General features: G+C 39.9%; 3 protein-coding genes across 7 annotated transcripts; all 3 read left to right on the top strand.

Annotated features, from left to right (window-relative positions):
• Positions 1-1,307: 1,307 nt before the first annotated feature.
• Positions 1,308-10,220, top strand: LOC104428014. 4 transcript variants are annotated; one of them, XM_039313493.1, is made up of 15 exons: positions 1,308-1,431; positions 1,530-1,633; positions 1,900-2,278; positions 2,315-2,820; positions 3,158-3,258; positions 3,408-3,522; positions 3,792-3,869; positions 4,565-4,657; positions 5,240-5,323; positions 6,235-6,333; positions 7,971-8,033; positions 8,496-8,526; positions 8,724-8,770; positions 9,453-9,511; positions 9,742-10,220. In XM_039313493.1, the coding sequence occupies exons 2-15, from the start codon at positions 1,580-1,582 to the stop codon at positions 9,974-9,976; spliced, it is 1,944 nt and encodes a 647-aa protein (XP_039169427.1). In that variant the 5' UTR covers positions 1,308-1,431; positions 1,530-1,579; the 3' UTR covers positions 9,977-10,220. The 4 variants fall into 4 exon arrangements, with proteins under 4 accessions (XP_039169427.1, XP_039169408.1, XP_039169422.1 ...); XM_039313474.1 differs by having other exon boundaries at positions 1,900-2,820; XM_039313488.1 differs by having other exon boundaries at positions 1,316-1,401; positions 1,900-2,820.
• A 722-nt stretch (positions 10,221-10,942) lies between these two features.
• Positions 10,943-14,735, top strand: LOC104428012 (U5 small nuclear ribonucleoprotein 40 kDa protein). Of its 2 annotated transcripts, XM_039301167.1 has the most exons (3): positions 10,958-11,065; positions 11,283-11,398; positions 13,457-14,735. In XM_039301167.1, exon 3 carries the CDS (start codon positions 13,495-13,497, stop codon positions 14,527-14,529), a length of 1,035 nt encoding a protein of 344 aa, XP_039157101.1. In that variant the 5' UTR covers positions 10,958-11,065; positions 11,283-11,398; positions 13,457-13,494; the 3' UTR covers positions 14,530-14,735. The 2 variants fall into 2 exon arrangements, with proteins under 2 accessions (XP_039157098.1, XP_039157101.1); XM_039301164.1 differs by lacking the exon at positions 11,283-11,398 and having other exon boundaries at positions 10,943-11,065.
• A 1,296-nt stretch (positions 14,736-16,031) lies between these two features.
• On the top strand, positions 16,032-22,010 carry LOC104428011 (cysteine synthase). Its single transcript, XM_039315182.1, has 10 exons — positions 16,032-16,422; positions 17,329-17,438; positions 17,718-17,775; positions 18,283-18,546; positions 19,133-19,270; positions 19,472-19,523; positions 19,618-19,697; positions 20,080-20,139; positions 20,740-20,820; positions 21,566-22,010. The coding sequence occupies exons 1-10, from the start codon at positions 16,123-16,125 to the stop codon at positions 21,656-21,658; spliced, it is 1,236 nt and encodes a 411-aa protein (XP_039171116.1). The 5' UTR covers positions 16,032-16,122; the 3' UTR covers positions 21,659-22,010.
• Positions 22,011-22,867: the final 857 nt, after the last annotated feature.

Below are 22,867 nucleotides of genomic sequence, written 5' to 3'. Positions count from 1 at the left end.
CTTTGACAATCTTAGACAACGAGGCTCATGGCTTAGGTTAGGATTATCAAATTTACTTTTAAGAAATTACATAATAAAAAAAAAAAAAAAAGAGGAAAAAGTAATTGGTACGAGTTTGGTCCGGTTTCAAGTGTGGAACTGAGAATCAAACCGAGACTCCCAAGAATCGAATTAAATAGGTCGGTTCAGTTCAATTCAATCCATGTGGTTTTTGGTTTGGCCAGTATCTATTGCACACCCTAGCCACACCATAGCAAACATTGTTCCCCTCTCACTCATACTCCAAGTGAACTCTTCTACATCTAACATCGAGGGCTACGTAGTTGTTGATGGTGTGAGCATTAGGCAAGCCTTCCGACTCCATTAGAGTAGGTGGTGTGGCATGCTAGAGTTTAAAGGCAACGGATGTCAACTTACTTGTGGTGTGGTGGCAGAGAAGAGGAAAACAGAAGGAGGGAGACCATTTAAGAGGGGCATTTTTATGAAAATATAATTTATAGTATAAAATAAAAGAATTAATATTGTGAAAAAATCCCAAACTGATATATTAGTGAAAAACTTGTCATTCATTAAATTTTACTATCAAATTATTAAATTGGATTATATGTGTTATGACAAATTTAATATATTTGATCAATTAATCATTTAATTATAAATACAAATTTGATCAATCAATAGTTTGTAACTTTTGTGGTATTAATCAAATTTAATGAAAACTTACAAATGATAAATTTGTCTTAAAATGTATTTGTTTGGGTTTCTTGTGATAAAAAAAAATTGGCTTATGATAAATTATTAATTTCAGATAAATTTGTTAAAAGTGTATCGATTTTTTTTTTTTCGTGATATTAATCTTAAATAAAAAGCTAATAGCAAAAGGGCTTCTCTTAATTTTCCAAGGGAAAATGTTGTATTTTTTTCTAAAAATTGTCACATCGGCCTTCTCTCAAAGGAGATACCATTTTTTTAAAACACTATTCATGCTAGATTCTCCACCATCTCATAAATAATTCCTTCCCTAATTATACCATTCAGCCTAATTTTTTTGTCTTTTCGCTTTAACTCAGCACGGACGCGCGCCACGTGTCGCGCCGGCGGCGACTCCAACCTCCTCCTGAGAAAAAGGTAAAAACAAAAGGATAAGGAAATAGAAAACAAGTTGGGATTGCAAGCGAAAGAGACAAAGTCTGGCCGGGCATGGCCCCACGTGGCGAAACGAGAGGCGAAGAGCAGCCGAAGCGATCGTGCCACGCGGCTTCGACAAGCCACACGATCCCCTTCCGCCATATCTCCATTCGTTTCTCCCCCGTTCGACCGTCATCCGTTCCCCGTGACGTGCGGGCCGGCACTAGCTTCACGCTCCTGCATGAATTCCGGAGGAACCCAACTGGAGGAGCTCGCGTGAGTGGCCCCATACAGAAGTTTCGTCATGTGGGTTTTGCCTCTTTTGAAATGGGTGAGCTTTGGTTTCGCGTAATGTGGGTCGCGAGTTTGATCGTTTTGTGCTGCGGCTTCCGTTTCTTGGGCAGAAGATGAAAGCTTGGTGATCTCTTTCGAGTGGGGTGATTGGTTGGCGGACATGTCGGCGCTGCCCGTCTGCTCGGCTACTCCGAGCTGTTCTTTGCACAGCCAGGTTAGATTTGATGGTTGAAAGCTGGTAAATTTCATGTCTGATCTGGGTTTCTGCTGTTTGCTTCACTACATGGCTATGTAAAGTGCTGAGAGAGTTTGTGTCATAAATAGTGTCATGCCTTCTTAAGAATTGCTGTCCAGTTTTGGAGAAACTTGGGTTGGAGTGAAAGAGTAGCTTGTATATAGATGAACCACTGAATATGATGTTTTTCTGCGTGTTTCACTTTGAATTTATTTGCATTGCTTGGAACCGACTGCAACTTGCAGAATTCGCTAAATGGAGGACTGCAATCTTTAAACTTTTTCCACAAGGACTTCAACTACGGATGCTTTTTGAGGGACAAGATTTTTCCAGCTTCGCTTGATGGAAAGAGCCTTCAAAGACATGCCTGTAGAGCGCAGGCTACTAAATTCTCCTATACTGACATCGACAGTGGCATTGGAAAATCATTCTCGAGTTCTTCCATAGTAACTACCAGCGAGCCACATGAGGAGGAGAGTTGGCGTCTGAGATTTGTAGAAAGTTCTGAGCTGCCTTCTGTCCAAGAAGGAGTGATGGAATTTACTGATCAATCAGCTGAAAATGCTTCCACATTTTCAGAATCGATGGATGCTGGAAAAGTATCAATTCCTGATGTAGCACCAGATATTCCTGCCTCAGTTGAACCTGATATAGCACCAGATATTCCTGCCTCAGTTAATGAGCCCCTTTCCCTGAGTACTGACTTGATAGACGGTGGAAAATCCAGTGCTGAGGATATCATTTCCAAAGTCACAGATTCCATCAACGAGTTAGTAAACAAGGGAGAGAGCACTCTAAGAAGCACTTTAGATTTGATTTATTCCTCGGTGGGAACTGCTATCAAAGGAGCTAATGATGTGATAGATAATGCTTCCAGCAAAGTGTTCTCTAATGGGAATCAGATTGGAGAAGCAGCTGGTGATAGATACACAAATATCACGAGTGACCTTAAAGGAGCAGCAACTAAGGCAGCTATTACTGGTGTTGATGTGCTGAGACAGACAATTGTTGTGGTGGAGGATTCTTTGACCAAGGGCGCTTCTTTTATTGTTTATTCATATAGTTCTGCCAAGCAATCGCTCCCTCCAGAGTTTAGGGATGGACTTAATTTTTCAGAAGAGAAAACAGCAGAAATTCTGACACCTGTTGGAGTTGCTTTTCAACAGGTGATTCTCTTTACAAACTTGGTCGGGTACTAAGGATCGATGCTCTCAAATTATGGCATTGTGACTCCTATTTCATGAATCATGAGAAATATTCTGGGCAGAATTTTTTATCAATGTAATCTCAATCTGACCATCTTTCATTTCAGCATAGTGATTTCTAGAAATGTTAATCATTTGCTGTAATGACATTGTACTTTCCTACTGATTCTATGCACTCTCGAGATATACTTTATGATTTTCATATCATACTGATTTCATACACCTGCTGAACTGGCAATCTCCGGAACGTTCTTTTATGTGAGTCTCTAATGATGGTTTAATCATTGTAATGGAAAAGGTTTACACAACAATTGAGGAGCTGGAGAGAAGTCTTGGTTTGGACCCAAATGATCCAATTGTTCCCTTTGCTCTTTTCCTTGGCACTGCTTCTTCCTTTTGGTATGATTGTCCTTTTGTGCTATTCTCTTTACTAATTTCCCGTGGGAGATACACCATATTATAAAAGAAAATTCTATTTGCATGGATGTACACAGTAGACAAGATTTATCTGTTTAATAGAGTTCATATATCTCATCAGACTTTTGCAGGGCTTTTTACTGGGCACGGACATACAGTGGTTATTCTGGAGATTTATCTCCCAACGCAACGTTAGAGCTCTTAATGGGAAGGGAGGGTGCTGTACTTATTGATGTTCGGCCCGAGGCAAGAGTGTAAAAACTTTTGTAGCCTCATATTTTGGATTTTGTTTTTGCTGCCATATATGGGACATTTAGTTACTTCCATGAGTTTGCAAGCCGGCTTGGATCACAATCCTCTAGTGCTTCCTTTCATGCTGACTTTGTTAATCATTCTTTAAGCTTACTTTCATTGATGTCACTTGACATACTTTCATGCCTACAAAGGGTCTCGTTGTGTGTTTCTCTTTGATAAAGTACTGATTATCTCTTGGTTTCATCCTTTACTCTGTTAAGGTTCTTAGAGAATCTGATGGCATTCCTGACCTTAGGCGTGCTGCTCGTTTTCGTTATTCAAGTATATCCATACCTGAGGTAGTCTTCTTTACTCTGAAACTGGAAGCTGTATCAAGAATTACATTTGCATGTCTGTGTATGATGTTATTCCTGTCAATCTGTTAAATGAACTGACAATTGCAAATTGCTTATTACATAGTGCCATCCCTTCTCTGATCTCTCTTTGAGAATTTCTTCTGTCAAATTAAGTCTGCATTTTGCCCATATTAGACAAAATCCATGACACATTTTTGCTGCCGAGAGATTTTATCTAGCATAGCTTCTAAAATTCCTATTTAGCACTGGATATTTTATACGCAGATCGAACTATTGCACGTTCACATTCAGTCTTCATCTTTATATCTTGTCTTAATAAACCTAATGAGTTGATTATTCAAGTTCTTCAGATTGGTACCCAAAAAATTTGAGGAATTATTTTAACTCAAATAGGCAGAGAATGTGACAGTGTGCTGAGATAAATGAGTCTATTCTTTCAATACTATTAAAAGATGATGAGGATTTACTACTTTTTCTAACAAACTGAAGAATCAACAGTATCATAAATCGCCACCAACTACATATGAGGCATAGGGACCACTTTTTGTTTATCCTCTCGTTATTGATGATTTGCTAAGGGAATGCATCCTAGTAAATTTCTCTTTGGGCTGAAGAGTGGATATTTTGCCTAGAAGATACTGATGAAATGCGATATCGTGTTAATTGTTGATCTCCAGGTTGATGGCTCTTTGAGGAAGCTCCTAAAAGGTGGTAGAAATGTTGAAGACTCCTTAACTGCAGTTGTTATTCGGAACTTGAAGATGGTTCAGGTATGTAATTTATGTTTGAAACTTTGAATGTGGCTGTCCATTTGGTAAGGCTTTAGTTGGCTCAATGACTATTGTTAGAAAAGCATAAGAATACATTATACTGAACACTTCCTAAAACAAACTCTGTATTTTATAGCAATATCCTGACTTTAGAGATTTTGGAAGGTACTTTCATGTACTTCTTCATGTATAAGTATTTGAGGAACCTTGGTTATTCACAAACCATCATTTTGAGATTCTGCTAGTTTATTAGTATATCATATCTTTTAGAACAGATGGCGGAATAAGAGAGTGAGTCCCCAAGCTAAAGGGAGGCGAGATGATGCATGGATAGTCTGTATGCATATCAATCTATTAATCAATTTATCTATCCAACAGTCTATTGTGTACACATATATTGGCGCAATGAAACTGGGTCATCATGTCTGAAGAACAATTGATCAACCATATTTCTTAAGAGTGTCAGCTTGGTGTGCTTGTCTGTTCTATGTTTTATTGGTACCTGATGCTATATAATTTTGATTCTTTATACAAGTTAATAGAATCAATCTTCTCAGAGATATGTGCTCCTGTTACATGTAGGACAGGTCAAAGGTAATAATTTTGGATGCAGATGGTTCCCGATCAAAAGGGATTGCTAGATCTTTGAGAAAAGTTGGAATTAAGGCAAGGAACTTTTCTGCTTGAACCATTCTCCTTCATGAAATTGCAATTCTCTGGGAATTTTAGTGCTCTCTATGTGAACATATATATGCTAACTGCATCTCATAATGTGTCACCATCTGGGCTCATGCCACTCATCCATGAACTTTGCTACACGTATCCATTCGAGCTTGGGCCATGTTGTGTGGCAGTTGAAATGTGACAGAGACCAAAATGTCTAATTTCTGTAGAGTTTTACTTTCAATGCCTATTAGTTAAAATGAAGAAACATCATGACGGTGTTTTCACTCTTTTGATTACTTTGGTTTAGATAATTAATGACAGCTATCCACTCTGCGAATTCTTTCTGGAAACCTACTCGGTATCTAAACTACAAAGTGATAGTTTTGAATCAGGAAAACTTTGTAAATGCAAAATAAGAAAGGGAATGGACCTGTTTACAAAGACGCTTTGAAGACTAGGACTCATTTTTTTCTTAAGACCAGTTGTGCTAGTATTTCTTTATAAAAGTATCATGAAGGGTCACAAAGGAATTCCTTGGGGCTAAGACATATGAATGAGTATGAGTATAGGAAGATGAAACTATGGACTGCATTTTTTTGAATCTTTTGTGATGTTTCATTATCAATAATTCACTTTCAGTCAATCATCACTGTTAACTTGGGTTATGATAAGAATTTCTTGGTGCAAAATGCCCCATCGGATGTCAAAGGACACGAACAGTAGAGCAACGTAGTAAATGATTTTTCTCTAATGCTTTGAGATACATACTGATGCTAAGTAATTGGTTAACATGCTTAAATGAACAGTGTAAAGTTTTAGCTTCATAACATGATGCTTAAAAGGCTTTATAGTCTTCAGAAAATGGATAGTCAGATCTATGCTAAAGCTAGGTACATAGCTTTCATTGACAGAAATCGTACTTGGTCCAAGGCGGCTTCCAATCTTGGGTGAAACAGGGTCTCCGTATTAAGGAGCTCAAACCTGAGACAACACTTACTGTACTCAATGAGGTATTTCCACTTCAATGCTGATAAATTTTCATCTATCTCAAGGAAGCATGTCCTTTTTAGTTTACTAGCAAGAATAGAAGACAATCTTATTTCTCATTGCTACCTTCCCTTTTTCCTAGTGAGACCGTATGCAGCTATCTTCTTCTTGTTTTTTTTTCTAGGTTCTATATGTATTTATGATATAAAATCTAATCTAATATCTATTATTATTCAAGTAAAGTGTTGCCTCTTAGCAACTTATTATGAGAGATCGACACATAATGGGAGAGTACACCCTAAAGAGAACTCTAGAAGGACATGACTGTATTTATGGCTAGCTGCATCTTATTTTTAGTAGCCTAAATTTTAAAAAGGAGATGTATAAAGAGTTAACTACATTAACTAGCTACTAGAAATTAGAGGATACTGTAGTGTTGATCGTGACTTCTATGATAGCATTGAAATCGTGTTTCACAGTATATGCTCTAACTAGCTGAGGTAAGTATAATTTGATAGATCAGGTGGTATGATATATTGCCGGCCCCGAAAACATTAAGCAAGCTTGGTTAAAAAATGTCCGTGAACATGAAAAGGAGGACTACTTCTTACTTGGCTAACACTAACCATTTTGAGCATTCTGGGCTTATACTACGGGATACTTGGAGTTGCTGTGCTGTAATTCATATTAGGGCTCCTAGTCAACCTTCTTCTGCATGGTAATGACTGCTGTAACATCTGTATATACATGCATTTATTTGATGACGCAGTTAAGTTCCTTTTCGTAGCACTTAACGTGTCTGCATTCCTAGGAACAAGAATGTGACTTTGTATATAGTTAATGGGCATAGTCGCAAGGGTATGCTGCCCAACCCAAATTGCATTGGAGAAATGGATAATTGCATGCTCAAGGGCACTTTCGTTTGGTAACATTTCTGTTGCAAGGAATAATTCTTTTTCAGAAAGTCTTTTTCTATTTCTATTAACAATTTCTTAGTAAAAGAATACGTTTGGTAACTATACAAAATTTTTATTCTCGGAATGGAAAAAGAATAAGAGTGCGTTTGGTATGATTCATAAATTTTTTTGTAATGTACAATTTCAATTATTTTTTTCTTATTCTTCCTTACCTCTGCCGACCGCCTTCGCCGTGCGCTGCTGCCAAACGGCAGTCGACCACGGCGGGCGGCGGCGGCGGCGGCGGTCGGCAGCAATCGACCGTGGTGGTCGATGGCAGCGGGCAGCAGGTGGTGAGCAGCAGCGTCAGCGGTCATCAGCGGCAGTTGGCTCGGGTCGACCGGCTGGCGGGCAGCAATGGGCGGCCGCCCACCAAAGAAGAAGAAAAGAAAAAAAGAAAAGAGAAAATAACTTTTTCTAAAAATTGTTCTTAGCAACAAAAAGTTACTGCTTTTCTACTTCTTGTTTTTGTTCCAAATCTATTCTCGGTCACTTTTCTATTCCGAGGAATGAAAAAAATTAATTAACGTTACCAAACGGAGCCAATGATTTTTTTTCCCATTTCTAAGTAGCGTTCTCTAGCATGAATCATCCAGCATTGTCAAATATATGTTAGCTTCCCCTTAGCTGTGACAGTTTGATACTCAGCTTTGATCAAATGACTGATCTGCTTCAGATGCTTGTGCATCTTGACATTGTTTCAGGAAGCTGAGGCGATACTGGAGGAGATCAACCCCTCTCCTTTGCAACTTTTTGCTTCTGGTGTGGTAAGACCAGTATAATCACCCCTTTTGCTCCATGAACGGTCTTAGTTAATTGTATCTCTCTATTACATGTACTCTGTGTCTTATGTTCGCAATAACAGAATTGCAGATGATCAACGGGCTTAAAATCTCCATTTCCCACCTCTTTGGCATGCATATATGTCAATCTGATTCACTACGTCTTTCTGATATCTGTATTCCATATCTAAACTGTGGATATGAAATATGAGCTAAGAAAGAGGGTTCAATCACATTTATGTCAAGCTAATGCCAGCTTTTCACCCTCTGGAAGATGGCCTATTTGCAACCAATTTTGAGGGGTTTGCTTGGTAAAAATAAATAATTGAATAAACTAAATAGCCCTGCAAGATTCCTAATTGAGTTCTTTTTTATCTGGGGATAAAGACAGATTTCTATGCATCTTTTATATCTCTTTCACCAATCAGTTTAAGTATTTCATGGCAGGGTCTTGTGGCTGTGTTATACGCACTTGTTGGTGAGTGGTCTCTCCTGAAGAATGTTTCACAGTGAATTTTCGGTTTGTATGGTGGTATTTCAGCATGAACCTATACTAAAACGCATAATATTCTTTGGGACTTTGGCAAGGTGGGGGTGGCAGACAGTTATTTTACTATTCATGCATAAGTATAATCTTTTTTTCATCCTTCTAAGCAGAAATTAATTTTTTTCCAGAGTGGGAGAAGACTTTACAATTTATTGGAGTCATTGGCCTTGGCCAGGTACTTTTCACATCCTTAGATGATTCAAGCTGGTGACTGCCTTTTCTCCTTCTGATCGTGATCTCTCTTCCCTTATCCTTTGTGAGATTACTTCTGCTACAGTCTTGCAATTTGCACTGAAATACTATGTAATTATGCACATATTTGCATCTGAATTGTTTAATTGTATGTAAAGGCTTCTAAAGTTCTCACTTAATCTGTTTCACATGTTAAGAGTGGAAGACCATAAAGTGAAGAGCGTCCTGTAGTAATCCACACGATGATTGCGTTTTGAAACAAAAAACAAATAGTTATATAATTACCATAAAAGGATGTGGTGATTTTCAAAGCCTGCACATTTCATGCTCCCGTCGTATAGTGAGCCAGTTGTTATTATCCTCACGGTGTACATATGGGAGGGGAGCCATATGAGGCTTGTACAAGCTCCCTCTGATTAAAAATGCAGATTCATTGAGGATATTGTTCACCCCTCATGGGAATTGATTTATGATATTTGTTAATCATGGGGGATTAGGCTGCTCCTAGCATTTGTGTTGGTGCAATCTGATGGTTGTTTCAAGCCTCAAATGTTCTACAACTTACAAGAGTTATTTCTGGATTGGTTTATTAGAATTCCCCACATGCCTCACAACTTCAGCTAATTGTTATTGTACATTCTCATATTGCTTATTTGCATTTTCAGACAATTTATCGGCGGATTGCTTCTTACGAGGACTCGGAAGATTTTAGGCAAGACCTGAGGTAAAGCCTTACACTCGAGGGATATTTTCTTGGCAAATAATTTTGCCAGACTACTCTGGTCAATTTATCTGAATTTGTATTGCCAAGGACGATTGTATGTGATGAAACAATGAAAGTGGACCTTTCTTCTGTACAATGTGAAACGACATTGTACATAGTGTCTGTGACAACTCTGCATTCGATCATTTAATTTGCCTGTTGCTGATAATTGTCTAATCTCTACATTGAAGGTTGCTGTCTGGTCCTGTCAAAGTTGGAGCTGAAGCTTTTGCTTGGGCTGCCGGCAAATTGGAAACGAATGGCCTCGGGCTGCCGACATCGCCCTCATCCACCGACGTGCAAAATCGGGTCCTACAGGCTGCTGCGAGGCATGAATCTCAGCCATCTGATGATCCCGAAACCGAAAACCTTCCTGCAGAATCACTCTCCCCTGGGAGTGAGAGCGCTGATCTCTCCGAAGCATGAAGGGGTCGATTTTCCTTGCGAAGAGTAAATTCTCTTGTGCAAAGATTTCATAGCTTGTGAATGATTTGTGAAGCTGGATACACTTAGAAGAGTGAAATTAAATAAATTTTCCTTTAAGAAAACTTACCATGTAATATGAGTAAAGTTGATTTTTTTTTTTGTCCAATTTCAGATTATGATTAGCCAAAGAAGAACCAAGGGAAAATTAATTTACTTTGGCAAAATCATTTCCATAACTTCCAAAGATCTGGCCCAATACTCGGCGGATTGCATGATAGTCATCCATCTAATTCGTTCCTACTTTTCTTATTTTGTCACGATTTCTAGATGATGTCATCTCTCAGACACCCGTAACTGTCTACTCGTACCAAAATAGATAATGGTTTAGGGGTTCAACTACTTAAAACTCTCATGTCATGATAGTCCCTTATCGAACATTGTTCGTACATTGAGCAAAATATTTTCTTACTCCCCATTTTCACTCTTTCTTTTTCAAAAACGATTCACCAAACCGTGCATACGCCTTAGAAACAGAGCGTTGCCCGCTTGAGTCGGCCGGCGTACCACTCGTGACCAAGGATAGCATACATTGTGCGGATCCTTTGAACTAGGCCAATGGCCTGAACCGCGGCATCTAGCCTCTCCTATTTTCACTCACCATCTAGATGTAGCCGCAAGACAATGAGCTCCAGGCACCTCTCCCTCACGGGTGTCGACAGGTATCGACGACCCTGTCGCCAGCTCTACATGCTCTTCACTTTCTCTTGCACACGGATATCTTCTTCCTTACAACGGTTGCCGCCGGCGATATTTCTGCTCCGGCCAACCCCCTCCGTCACGGTGAACGACAATCTGACCTCTTTCATGGATGGGCCTTGGCAAAGGATCTTCGGCCCAGTACGTAGCCGGGCCTGACCAGGCCCACCCATCGATCAGCTCCTCTCTCTCTCTCACTCTCTTTGCGGAGTCCTGTCGTCGCCATTTTCATAAAGCAGAGGTCGAAGTGGCGTCTCTCGAAACGAAGATCTTCTCTTCGGGTTTCTGGAGCTCTCTCGCTCATCCTCTCGCCGGACCTCCGGAGCTGCTTCCGTACGCTCTCTCTCTCTCTCTCTCTCTGAGTGTGCGCGCGCTTGTCGGCGTTTGGTGTGCTGTGTGCTTCGCGTCGGTCGGATTCGCTTCGGGCTGTTCCTCGTTCCTCTGTCCGTACCAAGGAGGTCGTGTTTGTGGTTCGTAGTGCTAGGGTTCTTCGTTCCTCGTTCGCAATTTTCGCCTCAATTTGAGAAGTTCTCTTCTCATTTTTGATTAGGTCTGGGGCGGAACTGGTATTCGATACGTATGCGTTCGTCTTTTGCTCGACGCTCGGAATCGGTTGCTTGGGCATTTTAGCCGAACCATTAAGCCCTAAACCCCGGACGTGATGTGGTTAGAACAAGATAGGCCAGTCGTACGGTTTGATTATATGCTTGTTTTGTGTTCGAGAAAGATTGGACTTTGGCTATAACATGTGTGGCCCAGTTAATCATTAATTCTACAATTGCTGTAGGAGAGGTTCTATGCTTTTTCGTTGCCTCTCTGCTGCTTGGCTTCAGTACCCACTTGAAAGGTGTCTCACTTGGGTAGGAACATTGACACGGGGAGAGAACCCTAGTGAGAAATTCGACTGCCAAGATTAGGTTGAAGAAAGTAGCATGGAGAATTTGATTGTGAAACACAAACGAAAGGGTGTCTCTTGAACCTCGAGATCTAGGAAAACAAGTATGGATATGTGGGAGATAAATTTATGCTAGTATGGAGAGCTAGTCACTGATTTAAAGTGCTAATATGCAGGAATAGAGTCCTTCACCGGTATAAACCTACCTGGGAAAGCAAATCTGAAACTATCAGGACTTGAAAACTCATATGAAAATATGCAAAATGACAGTAGAAGTAAATTTTCTAGAAAGAAAGCTATAACCTTGCATCAGGTTTACACGGGTAGAAGTATGTCTGATCCTCTTGTTGTCTGAATCTGATTTAGAATCATGAAATTCCGGTTTCAGGTCTTTTTTGGATGAGCAGTATTCTACTCGAGTGCAATAAACTTACGTCTTGTTGACTGATAATTGTAAATTTTAAAAATGATTGGAAAACCTTGGAAGGATAGAATATTTCATTGGCATTGCAAAAGAGTATCAGGGCTCCTAAAAAAAGTGATGATATCCTCCTCAAGCACGTTCGATCAAGATCTGAGAATGCTATAGAAAATTGGTCATTGCTTCGAGCTGTCTTTGTAAACATTACTAAGATACTCCTAGCAAATTGTGGCTGGCAGCAATAATGCTTGAATTTTCAGCAATTGCTTTGCGTCAATTCAGCTATTTCCTGAAGAAGCATTTGGATGAAACCAGAAGTACTTAGTCTATACTGAGTTCCTCATATTCATTTCATCCACTAAGTTGTATTTACTATAAATTGTGATTCTGTAAGAATATTTACAACTTGTGTAAGTGAAGAATTCGGGAGGCGTGGTTTTGACATGGTTTGTCGTTAGCTTTTCCCTGTTCCAACTCTTTACCATTTTGATTGAAGTGCTTTTTTCTCCCGGAAACTTTGTCTTCTAGAACCTTAATTTTGCTGGAAGTAAATCAATAAGCACTCCTTCGTATTTTTAGTTCTTGTAGTGCTTTTTCAAAGACTAAAATTGCAGATCCATCTTACCAAAGAATCTCCCTAGTCTTAGCATTGTTTCTCAAATTTGTCCTTCAATATCTTCCTTTCACACTATTTTGGTCCTATATGAATTACTATCGTCTGCATCTGTGTAATCATCAATTTGCATGCATCTAATGATGCCACCTTGTCGTAGTAGCATCTGTCTTTTACCCTTTTGAGGACCATCAATGGCTGTAATATGTTTGAACAATTTTGGCTTAGCTAAATATTATTTGGGTTTGGCGACACGGATCCTTTTTTTTCTATTTTGTTAAGAACTTCCCATGAGTTAATTACTTTGATTTTGTTTGCCATCTTTTCTCCTTCTATCTTTTCTTGCTTCTTATGACGTCACTGTTCTCTTCTACGATTAAGACTTTCTCCCTTGCGTGTTGGAAACCATCTTAGAGGATCATTTTCCATTTGTTAGCAGTGAGTTTGATGATCTGACATCTTATCCGACCCCTCTTTTCTTTAAGAAATCCATGTTAATGTCCTTGTATCCTAGGTATTTAAGCACTTTTCTTAAGTATATTTGAACCATTTTCTTTTGGAAGTGCTTTTCATGTTTATTAATTTAATTTTCCTTTTTAATCTTTGAAATAACTGGTGCAGTAGAAAACTACTGTCGGACCTGGTCCTTTGCTTGGTAGGCTATGCTTGTTGTTATATAGGGTCAAAAGCAGGTGCTTGTATGTAAAGCGTGATGTACGAGTCTGCTTGCTTTGCTATTGTTAACTCTCATTACTTGGTAATTCCCTCATTGATTGTCTCGATATTGTGGTGCAGAGAAGTAAAAGTTAATTTGGTTAAGCGACCAGGTGAAGATGCAAGTTGCTCCAGGTGAAAATGCTTTATCAGTGGCTGGTCCCAGACCAATGGAATGGTCTACTGTTCCATACAGTGCTCCTCCTCAAGGACCCATGCCAAATGGGAGACAGAGAACGTCAAGCTTAGAATCACCTATCATGTTATTAGCAGGTCACCCGAGCGCTATCTACACTATGAAGTTCAATCCTGCTGGGACAGTCATTGCATCTGGGTCTCATGACAGAGAAATCTTCTTATGGAACGTGCATGGGGATTGCAAAAACTTTATGGTCTTGAAAGGGCACAAGAATGCAATTCTGGATCTTCAATGGACAACAGATGGCTCTCAGATTATATCGGCCAGTCCTGACAAAACCCTAAGAGCCTGGGATGTTGAAACGGGCAAACAGGTAAAAAAGATGGTAGAACATTCTTCATTTGTCAATTCATGCTGTCCTTCACGGAGAGGGCCTCCTCTGGTGGTGAGTGGATCTGATGACGGAACTGCTAAGCTTTGGGACATGCGTCAAAGAGGTGCCATCCAAACATTTCCTGATAAATACCAAATCACGGCGGTTTCCTTTTCTGATGCATCAGATAAAATTTATACTGGGGGTATAGACAATGATGTGAAGGTATGGGACATACGTAAAGGTGAAGTTACCATGACCCTTCAAGGCCACCAAGATACAATTACAGGTATGCAGTTGAGTCCTGATGGCTCCTATCTCCTTACTAATGCCATGGACTGTAAGCTCTGCATTTGGGATATGCGCCCCTATGCGCCGCAAAACCGCTGCGTGAAGATAATGGAAGGTCATCAGCACAACTTTGAGAAGAACCTACTGAAGTGCGGCTGGTCGCCCGATGGAAGCAAGGTCACCGCTGGCAGTGCGGATCGCATGGTCTACATCTGGGACACGACATCCCGACGGATCCTGTACAAGCTCCCGGGCCACACGGGGTCTGTGAATGAGACCGTGTTCCACCCAACCGAGCCCATCGTCGGATCTTGCAGTAGCGACAAGCAGATATACCTCGGCGAGATCTGATAGGCTTATATGGTTTCAGAGCAGGCTTTCCTTACTTGTAGGTGACAAAACTTCTCTCGGGAGCATATGGTTTAGGAACTTTTCAAGGAGTGATTTGTTTTGAGTTGTAGTGCATTTTACTTTTCAATGTGGGCCAACATCTCTCTCCCCCTTTGCTTCATTGACTTTTCGCTATTAGAAACAAAGAAGAAGAAGAATTAGAGTGACTTTTCTGGGGTCCATGATTCGGATTTCTTTGGGGAAGCTGGCTGGTTCTAGGCTTCTAGCCTCAGGCCCCAGAGAGAAAAGAGGAAAAGAACAAAAAGGTATTAGAAAAGCTTACAGGTACACTGAAACTGGACGGAATTTGGGGACGGGTTGGATGTTTTTTCTCTCCTCTTGAAAGGGAAAGGCCCGTTTGTGGACCCAAATTTTGCAAAAAAAAAAGGGACAAATTTCTTACTCCTCGTACTTATCAAAACATATTTTTCTACGACGAGGAAATCCACGTTTATGGGAATCCGCAGTAAGCAGCTAAATCTCGGGACCGTTATGTTTCGTACTGATCTTGTTGATCGAGTGAGATGCGAGGCGAAATTCGGGGAATATATCGTACCTGGAATTCGGAGAAGTGGGTCGTTCGTGAAATATTTATACTTGGTCACTTGTAGAATTTAAGCGGCGATGTTGTTATGTTAGTAGGAACCATTATAGAATTAGAATCGCTGGCTTTTTCATTGGCGCCTTTTAAATTGGTACGCAATCTTATGCTAGTAATTGAGAAAGAATAGAACTGATAGGAGTTTAAAATCGACCATTCCGAATTGAATTGTTTGATGATTTCAATTAAATTAAAAAAAGGGGGAAATTCTTTTAACATAAAATTATTCATTTATTCGGATTGATAATCAACGGGATCTTATTTCCAAACTCAAGCTGGATTCTGATGCTTAAGTTGACTATTTAAGTCCTTGTCCATGTTGAGTCGCAGACAAAATTACACAGTTAATTTTGAGTATTGGGAAATTATTCACCAGCCTAAACTCTTTGAAATGGCATTTATATTATGATAAGATTTTACATTTAATCAAAGACAAAAAGTTGACCAAGGTCTCATTTGTTCCACGATATATGATTAATTTAAAAAATATTTTCTTGAAAATATTTACTTATATCACTTGAAATAATTAATTAATATAAGATGTTTTTATTATCAATAATAATTTATGACACATTTTTTTATGAATGAACAAATAACGCTGATAAAATAATGGCAATGATTTGCTTTACATTGTCTCGATATCGCGAACTTTTAATTGACCGAGAAAGAATCTCAATTGTTAAAACGAGATAACAATTCCAACAAATTTATTAAAGAGAAAAAAAAAAAGAAAGAAAGAGAATAAGAAAATGTTTAGTTTATTATGTAAATGGCATTTTTGGCAAAATAAGGAAAGAAGATTCGTCAACGACATTAATGACGTCATCGTCACTCCTCAAGATCGTTAAACATTCGCGGAGAAATTATATTTTACCGCGTGCCCTCTCCACTGAACGAAGCCATCAGCCGAATCCTCTTTCTCTCTCTATCTCCGACCAACTCCGCCGGCGAAAATGGCGGCGCCGTCGTCCCTGGCGATCAATTCGCTGACCACTCCTCCTTCTCCTCCGCCGCCGGCGACGGCGTGCTCCTCCCGCCGCGGGCTCCCCTTCGCCTCCCAATCCGGGACCGCGAAGCCGCGCCGGAGATCGCTCCCCGATCCCCTCAGGCTGAAGAAGAAGTCGCTCGGCAGCTTCTCGAGTTCTTCGTCGTCGTCTTCTTCTTCCTCGGGATTTTCTGTGGTGTGCAAGGCGGTTTCGGTGACGCCGCAGACGGAGATCGAGGGCCTGAACATTGCGGAAGATGTCACTCAGGTACCTGAAAGTCGAGAGCAGCGCCGTCACCTGCGGATTTTTCCTTTTTTTGTTTGGGAATGAGATTGTCGAGTCGTGTTGCTTCGATTGCCGGATGCTTAGCTTGTTAGTTTATCGCGCGTTGTTTGGAGATTCGCTTTGCGATTCCTCAGTTTCTCGTGCTCGGCGGAAATGGATTGAGAGCGAGTTTGCGTCTTGAGTATCAATTATCATGCGATATTGGATTATCAGAGAGTCTCCGTTTCACAGTAGTGATAGTGGTTCTGGTTTAAGGATGATGTGAAATGGAGAAAATTGCTGAGGCTCCATGTTCTTCGTAAGTAATCCGGCAGATTGCGGTGTTGGGCGTTAGACCTGCTTAGGATCATGTTGTCGTGTATCTCTGTGTCTGTTAAATTAGGAGAGTTGAAAGTAATTGGAAATGAATGTTGTGACATTGAGTCATTGATCATTGTTCTGGGAAGATTCAGCCCAGCGCTTTCCTCTCTGCAAAGACGTGTGTCTCTTTTAAGAAGTGTATTACAGTTAAATTTGTGCTTGACCAATCAGCAGCAGGCTGGAGATTATTACCCCTTTTCTTTCTTGGTTGCTACACTAAAATTGGGAGGATAGTGAAAATCCTCCGTTTTTTGTTGGGATTGGCATGGTGCCTGAATTGGTTTCTGGGTGTTTTTTAAGGAAGTGGACCTTGGAGGAGGTTTTTGTACTTCTCTGTACTGTATATCTTTGCTGTCTGCTTCAGTGATAAATTTTTCATCTCTTACTTAATTGCAAGTTTTTGATCTCTCTATTTGTTTAAGACTTTGGAAGTGTCTACTCTTACTCAATCTCTATCTCTCTTGTTTGTAAGATCATTAAATTCGTCTTTTGAAATGACTTTGCTCAACTGGTTGGCTTGTGGCACAGCTCATTGGGAGAACACCAATGGTTTACTTGAATAATTTGGTTAAGGGATGTGTTGCCAATGTAGCTGCCAAGCTTGAGATCATGGAACCCTGCTGCAGTGTTAAGGACAGGTATGGGATCTGAACTTGCTTCTGTTGCATGTTTGTTAGGAATGGCCTTCAAGAATATGGTGATTCCAACATAGAGAATCTATTACCGATATTATCTGGACGATCAGAAGAGGCGTTATTTGTTAACTTTCTTGTTTTTACTGTTCAACCTAATTGCCCTGGACTATCTAATGCTCATATGATTTACACCCAAAGGTGTTTTATGTATTTGACATGTATCTTTTCTATATGGAAAAATTCAGATATTGACTGCTAATATTATTGGATTTCTGGTTTCAGGATTGGTCACAGTATGATTGCTGATGCTGAGCGAAAAGGGCTCATTACACCTGGAAAGGTAACCAATGTGATATGCAGCTTAGTTATCTGCCCACTTGTTGGAGAAGCAATATTGATGTTTATCATTCACTCGGGAATAATATTTTTGAAAGGAAGCTTGGCCTTGATTGATGAACTGACTGACTTTGCTTTCAAGCATCTTCTTTGGCATCTATTTCCATGTTACGAAAAGGCCCGGACTCAGTTTTCGCTATTCGTTTGAAACTTCCGCTATCAAATAGTTTTAAAGCTTGATGATGGCCTGCTTTGCAATGATGGTGTCTTTCTGTGAAAGTCCACTCCATATTTGACAGATTTGTAATTCTCCTTTTCTTTTTTAATAGACAATCTTTCACCTGGTCTGATGTTTTTTAGATAGGGTCGTCACACATTTTATTTTCTCCCCAGGAATACATTTGGTCTGTTGTGTTGCAAAACATCAGATAAACCATAAATTTCCTATTTTATTGTGCTAAAATATTCTCTAATCATCTTGTCAAACACTTTGTGTTCCTCTTTTGCTCAGAGTATTCTAGTAGAACCAACCAGTGGGAACACAGGCATTGGTCTGGCATTTATAGCTGCTTCAAAAGGATATAAACTGATTTTGACAATGCCTGCATCAATGAGTATGGAACGAAGGGTTCTCTTCAAAGCATTTGGAGCCGAGCTTGTTTTAACTGATGCGGCTAAGGGAATGAAAGGTGCTGTTCAAAAAGCTGAAGAGATATTGAATAGCACACCAAATGCCTACATGCTTCAACAGTTTGACAACCCTGCAAATCCAAAGGTATGTTTGGCTTTCTGCTTTTTCTTGTTAGACCTCAATTTATGCTTGTTTTTTCATTTTTCCAAATAAATAGACCTATCATGTGCCTGGGCACCCACCAAGACCTCACATTTCGAAGCACGATTTGGGCAAGCAGTTTCCCTTGTAAGCCCGGGCAAGCGCACTCATGTCCATCAAGGTCTGATAATTTTGTGAAGTAAAATTGTTTTCTCACATTATGGGTAAGCTTGGGTAAGGATTTTTCTTTTACCCAACCCATGCGCACCTATGCACCCATTCATCAATTCTAAATCTAGGTGGCACTTATGTGTCCCTTCGTGCCAAGTCATCAAGCTCTCTGATTTTAGTACTTAAGTGTACCTTTGGAAGTTTTGGCATTTATGTATCCTCCTGTGCAAAGTTGTGGCACTTAGGGTGTTCTTCACCCGCCTTTCGTGAAATGAACAGAGGAATTTGCATCTAGCTCAGTATATTTCTGTTAGTGCCACGACTTTTCTTTTTTTTTTGGGGTCATAAGTGCCGCATGGTTGATAATGCATAAATTGATCTTTTCTGCTATTCTGGTTATGGAAATGATTTCCTGCAGGTACACTATGAGACCACTGGTCCTGAGATCTGGGAAGACACAAGAGGCAAGGTGGACATTTTTATTGCTGGAATTGGTACAGGAGGAACCATATCCGGGGTTGGACGGTTCCTTAAACAAAAAAATCCCAAAATAAAGGTGAAAATTTATTAGCTGGCACTGACCCTGCCTAGTGCCATGTGTAAATTACATTTCATATCCTTATCCATAACCATTAGCATGCTATTGTGTAAATTCGGCATACAATCTTCATTAACTTGCACAAGAAAGCTGTGGATTTCAGATGATTTTCCTCACGAATTTTCTTTTCTGCTCTGCATTTGGCTCTGTTTATGGCAGGTAATAGGAGTGGAACCTTTAGAAAGCAACATTCTATCTGGTGGCAAGCCTGGTAAAAATTCTTCAGCAAATAGAGATAACTGGACCACTTTTATGGAACTTATTATCTGCGGTTCATGACTACTATATTCTCTTCTTTTATGCAGGTCCTCACAAAATTCAGGGGATTGGAGCTGGTTTTGTGCCAAAAAATCTGGATCAAGAATTGGTTGATGAAGTCATTGAGGTGCAAACCTTTACAATTTTTTTATGCGTCTGTACAGAATTCATTTTTTTGCATCTGTGTGTTTGCATAAGAAAGTTATGCGGCATTTTTCTTTGTATTTTTAAAAAAGAACTCACATTCCCACTTAACATTGTGAGTGACCCCAAAATTATCTTCCAAGTGTAGTCTGGCCCAAATTACCAAACTGGCTGAGCCTGCACCTTATGTCATTTTTTCGACAATTGGCTTTCTTTTTCTGCATTTCCATACTATGATCTAATTTACTAACGTGATGTATTGGTGAAGCCAGATCCATTTTTATTAACTTGTATACATTTGGGTTTTGTTGCGGTAGTGGAATAAAAAGTGTGATGTAACTGTTAAGTCTGACTTTTCTGGGCAGATATCCAGTGATGAAGCTGTTGAGACTGCAAAGCAAGTAGCTCTTCAGGAAGGCTTATTGGTCAGTGCTCTGAGATTCTTTATCGTCTGAATTAGATGTATGCAGTAAGGTGTCATTTTGTTACAAGTAATGTTTCTGGCAAGTACAGTCTAAAGTTATCTCTGCATATAGCCATCCTGGAGGTTGTGGACTTTCTTGTGTATAAATGGAAAACTTGACTTCTGCTATGGAATTCAATGGACACACTTCGCTCGGCAAGTTCGTAATGACACACAGCCACAGTTGATGTGTTGGAGACTGTCCAAAGGAATTGACAATGCCATTGCTGTGGTTTATGAATATTTCGTTATATGGTTGGTTGTAATGTCACCTTTCAAATTCATGTACCTTTTCATGTTTCGGCGTGTATTTGATGATTTGAGCAGCTTCTTATCCTTCTCCTCTTGATGACTTTTAGCATTTGGATGCTTCATCTCCTACTTTCAATTTGCATTGGAAATATAGGATTATGGTTAGGTTCGGTTTGAAGCTATATGGTCTACACTTTTACTCATCTTTCCCCTAAATGGTTGGGTTGCGTCTCTCCAATTGGAGCAAAAATTTTCAGGTGCTCTAAAGCCTGTGTGTATTTTATCATTTTTAACTCTGATATGTAACCAGGTCGGCATTTCTTCTGGGGCTGCCGCTGCCGCTGCAATGATGGTTGCAAAGAGACCTGAAAATGCCGGCAAACTCATTGCAGTACGTTTCTTTCGAATGTGACTTGCTTCTTGACATTGGTTATGGATATAAGATATCAAAGAATAGCCTGTCATTGTGGAGATGGTTGTCATTGGAGTGGATTTAGCAACTGTAACTAACGGAAGCTTAATGAGTAGTTATGAAATGATCTTTGGTAGAGGTTTATCTGAATCACAGTGCTAAGGAGATCAAGACTCTAACCATCATTTGTTTCTAGGTGCTTAAGTTGGATTAGCTGTTGCACATTCTTTTAGAGTGTAATGTTCTGATGTGTTAACTATCACTTGTGGATATTAAGCATCCTCAATATCTTTCTTTTAACCTTCTGCAATGAGTCTTCACCTCCCTTGCAGAGGCACAGCTATAGAAGACCTCATGTTGAGAAAATCTTGGTTTTGCTCAATACTCTTAATAATTTCAAATTTCCCTCCAAAGCTTGCCATTGTTGATTGAAAAGCCATGCAAAACCTCCTTTTGAATGCCATAATGGGCGGGACTCAAGCCAGTACATTGTCTCTACTTGGAGCATTCATTCTGGTTTCTTAGGCTTATATTTTAAGCTGATTGGTGTTTACCATAGTATTGGAGCTCCCTGCTGGGTGTTACACCGGAAATGCAACAAGATAGGGAGCTATGAAAGCATGCTAACTATACAATAGTGCAATCTCTTGATTTGTCCACCGCACTGTTTATGCATTCTTTCATACCCATTACTTAATGCCTACGTGAATGTCAACATTTGCAGGTTGTGTTCCCAAGCTTCGGTGAACGTTACCTCTCCTCTGTTCTTTTCCAGTCAATCCGAGAAGAATGCGAGAAGATGCAGCCTGAACCGTGAAAATTCTCCGAATGTTTTATGGAGATTGGAGAGCAGCATTGTTTGCTGATATTCTCTGCCTTATGCACATACATCTTGCCAGTTATTTTATCCTTCTCACGTTACTTCTTGATCTACCATTTGTATTCCATCTGGTCTGTCTTCCGCTTTCTGGCATAGTGATTGACGGCTATGCTGAGTGATGACTTATGCTGTCATCATTTCTATTCAACCCGACGGATTTGTCACTTTTGGTCACAGCCTTCTGCATTTGTGATTGACAGCGACAATCTTGTATTTTTGTAATTGAGAGCTTTAAGGACAAAACCTTGTTTGCTTTCACCGGCTGGCAGAACTGTCTTACTCAGGTACAGCCCCAAACTAGCCACGCTTCTGTTTCTTTCTTGAAGCTGTTGTCTGACCACTGTCTATCCAATTTCTCTATCAAAATGCCGCCTACTTGGCATCTGATTTGGCGCTGAGATGTCCATTTTCCTTTCCTGAATTCGGTTCCATTCTGCAACCGCCAATGACCGCTGGGCCGAGTGCCCGGGGTCCTGGGGATTGCTGTCAAATGTCCACGTGGGTCAACCAATTCACAGAGAGAATTTTCAGATCAATAACCAAAACATTTCCACTCTATATCCGCAGCCCCCTTGTTTGATCAAGTAAAATTCTGTCACTTTTTCGACGATCGGTAATACATTTGACATGAAAAAAGAACAGGGACATCAAATGTGAATACATTGTAAGGAGACAAATTATAGCTAGCACTGCGTAATTGAATTAATTATATCTAAGTAGATTTTTTTTTTTTTTTGGAACGTTACTGAACTCCATGAGACTTAAATCAAAAATCGATTGTAAAAAAAAAACGTAAAATAAAAAATAATCGAGTAGATTGTTATATCTATACAGTATGACCCAAAATTAAGAAAGAAGCTTTATGTTTTGTATTGACACAATTTTATATGGGGGGCCTAAACAATTTCGAATCCGACACATGCTTACGAACGCAACACACACGTAAACCAGCATTAGTGACTTTTGCTTTTGCATTGGCAAGTAAAAGGAAGAAGGCACAATACAAGATGGGTGAATTTATGGTCTTCAAGAGACACCGTGTGTTTTCTGCTTTTCTTCGATTCACAGTTGTCCAAATCGATATTTATTAAATCGCAAACGTCCGTTGCATTATAAGGACATAGGGTCTCTTGTGGACCATGGAAT

This window comes from Eucalyptus grandis, chromosome 1, assembly GCF_016545825.1.
Source record: "Eucalyptus grandis isolate ANBG69807.140 chromosome 1, ASM1654582v1, whole genome shotgun sequence".
NCBI classification, from domain to species: domain Eukaryota; kingdom Viridiplantae; phylum Streptophyta; class Magnoliopsida; order Myrtales; family Myrtaceae; genus Eucalyptus; species Eucalyptus grandis.
The sequence above is the reverse complement of the archived record's forward strand: the minus strand, read 5'-3'. Positions and strand labels throughout refer to the sequence as shown.